A 9,698-nucleotide genomic window follows, 5' to 3' on the forward strand; every position below is an offset into this window, starting at 1 on the left:
AATTATACTGCAAAATTATTTCAGAAGAATAAGATAATGCTTATCCAAAGTATTTAATGTAGAGTAACTAGTTCATGTAAATATGAAGTAACTAAAATATATATTATTAGAATTCAACTAATGATAATCATTACAAAATTGGCTATAAATAGGCATGAGTGGAGGACCATTAGATTATGGGAAGGAATGAATGTATAAGAGGACTTGAAAGAGGGTGAAAGAGAATTAAGAAAGAAGAGAGAAAAAGAATAAGAGGAAGAAAAAACAAGGAAAAATTTCTTTTACTCGATTTTACTTTTCTATTAAGGTATGGGGAGAAACCTTTTATCTCTTTTAAATTTTTACATTATTTTAGTTGTCTACTTCAAGTCATTCTTATCTATATTTATTTGGTGAAGTGTCATAACCTCATCTTACTTGTTCAATAATGTATGTTAATTTTAACTTTAATTAATTAATGAGGTGTCTCTAATTCATTTTGTTTAATTATTTTCTATTAATCTTAACTATCATTTATTCAGTTTAAATATATTTCTAACTTTATTATCTAATTACTATTATTTAATTAATTTTATATATATATATATATATATATATCTTTAAATAGTAGTAAATGTAAATTTTAATTCTTTATAATAAATTATCAATAGGTTTGAATTAATTTGTAGTGAGAGGTTTAATCTTGGGGATTTAAATGAGTAAATATTTAAGGAAAAATATCCTTGTATTATTTGGTATCATGATTAAACTCATTTATCCTAATTAATCACTACAAAAGCAATTCAAATCCTTCCATGGAGTAAAATTCTAAATTGGTGATTAATAATGATATGCAAATGTTTATATATATTCTTAATTAATTAATTTTATTTGATAAATGTTCTCACTTGCTCCTTTCTTTTGTGTTTCTTGTTTATTTGTTCTTAATATATGTACGTATCTTTTAAAATCTTAAAGAAATGGATCTACCAGTTATACATGAACCTTTCACTGTAGTTACTTCGGCTATATTTCCTGGTACCAGTTGGACAGTAGATGCTATTGGAAATTCAATGACATTCCAAAGCATCGGGTTATCTTCCTTCATATTTGCACCAAATCAACAAGTTTCGATATATATTGATGGTCTAATGGTGGTCACATACTACCTACCCCCTACTAACCATGTCAATCCTATAGTAACTTTATAACAACCTAGGATGTGAATCTGTTAGTATAAGTAAATGTGACGTAGTGAGTAGATTTTAGAGTTTAGTTGACTCTAGAAAGGACAATATATAAGGGTTTTTCTGAGAAGGGGACTTCATAAGTTCATTCTCAAAGAAACTTAGAGAAAAGTTTTAGAGAGAATGACTCTGGGTCCGTGAGCTTCTTTCTCTCCCAAATTTCTCTGTCTGCTTCCTCTTCTCTTCTAGATTACTAATCTCTGCAATCTTCTCATGAAATTCAGGCTAGGAAGCTTGTTTTTGGAGGATTGAAGTCTGGGAGTCGAGCTTTGGAGGAAATTCTTCTTCTTCTTAGTTCTTGGCCATCTTTAGCCAATTCTTAGGTGAGGGAAGCTAGAAATGTATGTTGTTTGGCTGCATGTGAGTTTAGGAACTCAATTGATGCATGAATTTGGAGAATCCGTGGTTGGATTGACGAAATTCTCACTTTTTGGGGTTTTGGGAAAAAAAAGGTTTTTGGTGATTTTGATGCATCAGATGAGTGTATGTTGAATCTGAGTTTGCTTTCAAGTTGTATGGAGCCTATGCATTGTGTTTCTTGGTTTGCATGTGGTTGGATTTGCTGATTTTGATCAGGTGTTGGAGGAAATTTTCAAAGTTTTGGAGACTGCTGTTTAAATTTGCGTCGGGCGTAGTTCTTTGCGCCAGGAGTAGTTCTTGGCGCCGGACGTGTATTCATCAGAGGCAACCATTTCAAATTCACGTTGGGCGTGAGGTTAGTCGCGCCGGGTGCAAATTAAGATGGAGGTCTCTGGATGAGTCACGCCGGACATGAGGAGAACACAGGTGTAACTTTTACTAAGTATTACACTGCTCAATAACTTTATATTAAATGTGAATTTTGTAAATCCAACCATCAGATTGAATGTTCATATCACTTTATATGTTTATATCAAATTTTGTTAAAATTGAATAACAACTTGAAGGTAATCAAAGTGTTCATATTTTAGTATATTTTAAAAAAAAAAAATATATATATATATATATATATATATATATATATATGTATCTATGTATATATATATATATATATGTATGTATATTAGGTCAATTTTTTTACAAGAATGAAGTATCAAATCATCTTGAATTAATATAAAATTTTATATACATGATCTAAGAGTAAAAAACTTTCAATCTAACGGTTGAATTTATAAAATTCACATTTAATATAAAGTTATTGAGCGGTGTAATACTTAGTAAAAGTTACACCAGTGTTATTATAACCCTCTCTTTTAAAATATTATTTTTATAAATTAAATTTTTAACATTTTAAATAAATTATTAATTAACTTAATAAATTTATTCATCTTAATTCTAAGATATAAAATTTAAAAAATATATTTATCCTTGTTTTATTTTCTAATTATCGACCATTAATAAAATACTAATTTAAAATCTTATCTAATTATATCATAATATTTTCATATCAAATTTAAAATCAGATATTAGTTATACAAAAATATCATGATTATATAGTAAATTGTCAATAAGATTCTAGTTAAATAATTTAAAATAATTAATTTTTCAACTATATTGTTTGCAAATAATTTATTTCAAAGCTAATCAATTTTTTATATATTAATTATTAGTAAAATTTATAATTGGATTGATGAAATTTAATAACTTTTAATTTATATTAGTGAAGGATATATCCGTCGGAAATATAAATTTTTCGACGGATTTGTATCTGTCAAAAATTATCCGTTGGAAATATAAACTTTCTGACGGATTTGTATCCATCGGAAATTACCGACAGATATATCTGTCGAAAATATAAATTTTTCGACAGATTTCTATCCGTCGAAAATTACCGATAGATCTATCCGTCGGAAATATAAATTTTTTGACAAATTTTTTTTCTGTCGAAAATATAAATTTTCTGACAGATTTATATCCTTCGAAAATTATCCGTCGATAATTTACATTTTTCTTGTAGTGAAATACTAATATAAAAAAATATTAGTATTATTTTAAAAATTTTAAAATACCAATGTTATTTAAGTACTAAGAACTAAAAAAACAATTTTTCAATAAAAAAAAAAAAAGAGAGTTACTACCGTACCCTCAAAGATTGAGGGGTTTCAATATATTTTTTTATATAAACTTATAGAAGATTTTTAAAAAATTAATTTAATTATAAAATGAATAATTTAAATTATACTTATAAAATAAAAAGTAAGATAAAATTATAGAAATTAAAATTATAAGATTTCAATAATATTAAAAAATATTAAAAAAAAAGAAAAAATTAATAAATAGTAGAAATAAAAATTATTAAAATTACACTATAGAAATTCAAAAATTTAAGACAAAAAAAATAAAAAATAAACTTAAAAAAGTATTAAAATTAAAATATAGAAATTCAAAAATTTTAAATAAAAAGATAAAAATATACTTAAAAAATTATTAAAATTAAACTATTTAAATATATTATAATATTATTACAAATAAATTAGAATATATAAAATAAAAATAAAATGATTAAATAATTTAAAAATTAAAAGAATAAAATATCATAAATATTATTTAAATAAATTATTAAAATATAAATATAAAAAACTGTACTGGTACCCTCTTGTACCGGAAGGGTCCTATCGGCCACGTCGATCGGCCACGTGGACCGGCACGTCATGTCCTATCAGATATTGACGCAGTTCATATATCACTTCGGCTCGGCAAGGGACCGAGAACCACATTCGTCCCTTATCGGCCCGGCCAGACGCCGAGAACGACGTCTCGGCCGTTCCGTATCAGCTCGGCTGAAGGTCAATAGAGACAGGATGATTAGAATGACGATCACGATTAACAAGGGACAAAGCACGATTAAGGCATAACCCGCCGATTAACATCGTATTACCTAATTTGGTAAGTGTCAGAGAAGGCCCACCATGCTGAGGCCCATGTCAGGTATTATAAATAGGTCACACGTAACGAGGTATGTGACTGTTCAATTATTACCTTAGAGATTCGTGCTTGTCCTGACTTGAGCGTCGGAGTGCCTTTTGCAGGTACCTCTTCCCTTTTCGGAAGATCCACCAGAAGCTCTCGCTCGGCCCTCTACCCACCTGAAGATTACGAGTGTGCCCTTTTGCAGGCACATTTTGGCACCCACCGTGGGGCCGAACCGATAGCTTTTTAAGAAGATGGACTGAGTACTATTTCGAAGACATCATGGCAAAGACCAGGAGAACACACACTGAAGACCACCGATCCGAAGACGAGCACCAATCCGAAGCGAACAATGCCGAGACGGTTGACGAGACCAACATGGCCGAGATGGTACAACAATTGAAGGAGGAAATGGCCGCCATGAAGCAGCAACGACAGAGAGACGCTCGCGAGATGGCCGCCTTGAGGGAAGAGAATGCCGCCCTGAAAAATCAAAACAAAGATCTCACGTGGAAACCCTCCGAGACGACTCACACCCAGGGGTCGTTCCACTCGCTCGGACATCATACTTCTCTCCATCACGCTTCCACTGTCGCCCCGGGGAACCACGCCTCGGCTGCCCAGGTAACCGGCCGACCTGCGTACGCCACGCTGACCGGAGCACACCGACACCCTTTCACCCCCAACATCATGCAATCCTCCCTCCTCGACCACTGGAAGTCCCTCCCGTTAGATAAGTATGACGGAACCACCGATCCCGACGAGCATGTTGACATTTTCCTGACTCAAGTCACCCTCAGCACTACCGACGACGCCGCCTTGTGCCGAATTTTTCCAACATCGTTGAAAGGTCGAGCACTGAGTTGGTTCACAAGGCTCCTGGCTAACTCAGTTGACTCCTTTAACACGTTGGCATCTCAATTTACTATCCAATTTGCTACGAGCCGACCACACCAGCTCACTTCTTTGGCTTTGGTAAGCATTTGGCAAGAAAAGAAAGAGTCCCTTCGAACATTCATGAGCCGATTCAACAAGGCAACACTCAAAATCCAAGACCTGAATCCCGCGGTGGCTCTCCACCATCTCACCACCACCCTGAAACCAGGACCCTTTGCCAACAGCATTTGCAAGAAACCACCAACTGACATGGATGACTTGCGTCGGCGCGCCGACAAATACATGCAGATGGAAGAACTAGCTGAGTTTCGTTACCAAGCAAGGGCGGAGATAACTATCAAAACCGATAAGCCAACTGAGAGCAACTAGCGGAGCCACCAGAAAGAACTCGTCTCCCGAGAAAAACCTGTCCGCGGACCGAGATACTCTCATTACACCCCATTGAACATAAGTCGATCAGCTGTCTTAGACCAGGCACTCGTATCAAAGGTCATGGCCGTGCCGAAGCGAGCCTCGACCCCTCCGCGTGCCGACACAACCAAGTCTTGCAAGTACCACAGAAACTGGGGCCACTCGACTGAGGAGTGCGCAGCCTTAAAAGACAAGATTGAAGACTTGATCAAACAAGGCCAACTCCAGCGCTTTGTCGACCGGCCTCAGTCTTCCCGATACGACGACCGCCGACATCGCCGGGATCAACCCGACCGAGAGAGGTCCAACAGGCGCCCCTACAGGGAACGTAGCCGGTCGAGAGACCAAAAAGAAGAGGAACCGATAACCCAACCCCGAAGGGTCATCAATACCATTGCTGGTGGATTCGCAGGCGGAGGCTCAACCTCCTCGGCACAAAAGAGACACTTGCGAGTCATCAGAACTGTATAACGAGCTCGGCATCAGTGTCGAGATACACAACTGCATAGTTCGGAAGACGTTGGTCGACCAGGGAAGCTCGGCCAACATCCTTTACTAGAACACGTTCAAACAGCTCGACATCCCGGAGGCTGAGTTGATCCCGTATAACGAGCCCCTGGTCAGATTCTCTGGTGAGCACGTTCAAACCAAGGGATACATCAAGCTATCCACATGTTTTTGTTTCGACGGAGCCGAAGCCAGAGATATTTCGATCAAATACATCATCGTACACGCCAACACGTCGTACAACATCCTCCTCGGCAGACCTTCCCTCAACAAACTCGGCGCGATTTTGTCAACTACTCACTTAGCCATGAAATTCCCATCGGATTCAGGCCGAATCATCACAATCCATGCCGATCAAAAGGCAGCTAGAGAATGCTATTTCGCCAGTCTACGGCTACCTCGTCTCGAAATGGTCGAACCTCGCGAAGTAAACTGTGTACACACAGTGGCGCAAGAACCTGACACAATTGTGGACTTCGACCCTCGAATGGAGCAGGACGAGAGGGTCGAGCCGATTGAAGACCGACACCCTATTGTTATCGGACCGACCGACCTACACGTGACCTACTTGGGCTCTAACCTGTCCGAGGCAGAAAGGCGCGAAATCGGGCAAGTCGTTAGAAAAAAAAAGACCTGTTCGCGTGGCGGTCGGCCGATATGCCAGGTATCGACCCGAATTTCCTATGTCACAAACTCTCAGTGTGCCGAGAGGCAAAATCGGTTGCCCAGCGAAAAAGAAAAATGGGGGAAGAGAGAAAGAAGGCAGTTGAAGCAGAGGTATCCAAGCTCTTAGAAGCAGAATTCATCCGAGAAATCCAGTACACAACATGGTTGGCCAACGTTGTCATGGTCAAAAAGGCGAATGGGAAGTGGCAAATGTGCACTGACTACACAGATTTGAACAAAGCCTGTCCCAAGGATGCCTATCCATTACCGAACATAGACCGATTGGTTGACGGCGCGGCTGGCCACAAGTTCTTGACATTTCTCGATGCATACTCGGGTTTTAATCAAATCCGAATGCATCCCCGAGACGAGGACAAAACGGCATTCGTCACGGAATCTGCCAATTACTGCTACCAAGTAATGCCTTTCGACCTGAAGAATGCTGGGGCCACGTATCAACGACTCATGGACAAGATCTTTGGCGATCAGATTGGGAAAAACATGGAGGTTTATGTAGATGATATGGTGGTCAAGTCGGCCGACACACCTTCCCATGTAGCCGACCTTGCTGAAGTTTTCCATGCACTTCGGAGGCACCAGATGAGACTCAATCCTGACAAATGTGTATTCGGTGTCTCAGGCGGTAAGTTCCTGGGTTTCATGTTATCCAGCCGAGGTATTGAGGCCAACCCGAACAAGTGTCAAGCTATTATCGACATGAGAAGCCCGTCAAACTTGAAAGAGGTTCAAAAGTTAGCCGGTCGACTAACATCATTGTCTCGCTTCCTACCATGTATGGCCGGGACTTCCAAGCCGATTCTAGGTCTTCTGAAAAAGGTGAACCGATTTCAATGGACAGACGAGTGCGAAGCATCTTTTCAGCTTTTCAAGGAACGGCTCGGTACCCCTTTGGTGCTGGCCAAGCCAACCCCCGACTGAGAAGTAGTCCTATACTTGGCAGTTTCTGCCGAGGCCATAAGCACCGGTATGATACAAGAACAAGACGGCCAACAGCAACCCATATACTTCATAAGCCGAGTGCTTCAAGATGCCGAACGCCGATACCAACTCTTGGAAAAGGTAGCGTTAGGACTCATATATGTTGCTAGGCGCCTTCGACAATACTTCCAGAGTCATACAGTGGTGGTCCGAACCGACTGTCCAATCGTCAAAGTACTACGAAAACCAGAATTGGTCGGCCGAATGATGGCATGGTCAATTGAATTATCCGAGTTCGACATCCGTTTCGAACCCCGAGGAGCCATCAAATCACAAAGCCTAGCTGACTTCATCAATGAACTATCACCACTCGGCCACTTTGAAGATAGCACTTGGACAATGCACGTGGACGGCTCCTCCAATGACCAAGGCAGTGGTGTCGGGATCATCTTGGAGAGCCCGTCCGACATTACCTTGGAACAATCACTGCATTTCGGCTTCCGAGCATCCAACAACCAGGCCGAATACGAAGCCTTATTGGCCGGAATAAGATTGGCAGCCAAGATGGGGGTTACAAAAATCACGTGCTGGACCGATTCAAAGGTTGTCGCGGAACAGGTGAACGAAAATTTTCAAGTTAAGGATGCCAATCTGCTTAAATATTACCATCTCTTCCGGGGATGAGCAACCAGTTCCAAGAGATACAAGTTAAACACACGCCGCATGGGAGTAACAAGAGAGCCGACCAGTTGGCTCGGCTAGCAAGTAGTTGCAAGCCGGGACAACTTCGGTCGACAATACATCTGGAGTTGCCCACCCCAAGCGTCCTACAAGATTGTATGCCGGTGGACGGAGCTCCGAAATCCTGGATGAATGACATTTTGAACTTTATTGTGAACGGCTCAGAGCCAAATGATCCGATCGAATCTAGGAAGCTGAGGATGCAGGCCGCTCGGTACTCCGTCGTGAGTGGAGAACTATACAGAAGAGGATTTTCCGCACCTTTATTGAAATGCCTCAACTTGCAACAAGCCGACTATGTCATCAGAGAGATCCACGAAGGTATCTGTGGATCCCACTCGGGAGGAAGAACACTCGCCACCAAGGTACTCAGAGCCGGCTACTACTAGCTGACTCTGAAATCTGATTGCGCCGAATTTGTTAAAAAAATGTGTTCAGTGCCAAAAACATGGGACTCTCATCCATTCCTCGGCTGCCGAATTGCACAATATCAGCTCCCCTTGGCCGTTTGCTTTGTGGGGCATAGACATACTCGGACCGTTTCCTATGGCAAAGGGACAGGTGAAGTTCCTGATAGTGGGAGTGGATTATTTCACTAATTGTATAGAGGCCGAGCCGCTTGCTACCATCAAAGCCACTAATGTCCAGAAGTTCGTATGGAAGAACATTATCACCCGGTTCGGCCCCCCACATGCACTCATCTCAGGCAACGGACTTCAATTTATGGATAAAAAGTTTAATACTTTCCTCGAGAGCCTCGGCATTTAGCACCGGTTCACGTCGGTAGAGCACCCGCAGTCCAACGGACAGGCCGAAGCAGCCAACAAAGTCATTCTCACCGAATTTAAGAAACAGCTCGGCTCAGCTAAAGGAGCCTGGGCCGAAGAGCTCCCTGAAGTCCTCTGGGCATATAGATGCACCCCTCAATCAACCACAAAAGAGACCTCGTTCCGATTAGCATACGGCACGGATGCCATGATACCAGTCAAAGTGGGTGAACCTTCGTTCTGACAGACGCACTTTCACGCAGAGTCCAATGATGATGCAATCCGAGCCGAGTTGGACGTCTTAGATGAAGTCCGAGAGAAAGCCCAAATTGTAGCCGAAGCGTGTAAACAGCGAATGACTCGGCGATTTAACTCCAAGTTGAAACCGCGGAATTTCCAAGAAGGTGATCTCGTTTGGAGGGCAACCGGTTCGGCCCGACGCAACCCAACTGAAAGAAAGCTGGCGGCAAATTGGGATGGCCCGTTCCGAGTCTGACACGCTCTCAATAACGACGCGTACAAATTGGAAGAATTGTCCGGCAAGGTGATCCCTCGGACATGGAATTCCACTCATCTGAAGACTTATGACAGTTAGAATTTGATTATGTAATGTAAATGTCTTACGGTGCACTCTTTTCCTTGAACCGGTCTTTTT

The 9,698-nt window shown here is 40.5% G+C and overlaps 1 protein-coding gene across 1 annotated transcript; it reads left to right on the forward strand.

The window, feature by feature from the left end:
• Positions 1-8,215: 8,215 nt before the first annotated feature.
• Positions 8,216-8,665, forward strand: LOC145957328 (uncharacterized). The gene has a single exon (XM_083073577.1). The coding sequence runs from the start codon at positions 8,216-8,218 to the stop codon at positions 8,663-8,665; it is 450 nt and encodes a 149-aa protein (XP_082929703.1).
• The last annotated feature ends 1,033 nt before the right edge of the window (positions 8,666-9,698 follow it).

This window comes from Cajanus cajan, chromosome 1 (genome assembly GCF_000230855.2).
Source record: "Cajanus cajan strain Asha chromosome 1, NIPB_CcT2T_4, whole genome shotgun sequence".
NCBI lineage: Eukaryota > Viridiplantae > Streptophyta > Magnoliopsida > Fabales > Fabaceae > Cajanus > Cajanus cajan.

Bases quoted from the DNA above. Each gene is read 5' to 3' on its own strand.
- LOC145957328 (XM_083073577.1), top strand. From the start codon at position 8,216: ATGAGCAACCAGTTCCAAGAGATACAAGTTAAACACACGCCGCATGGG.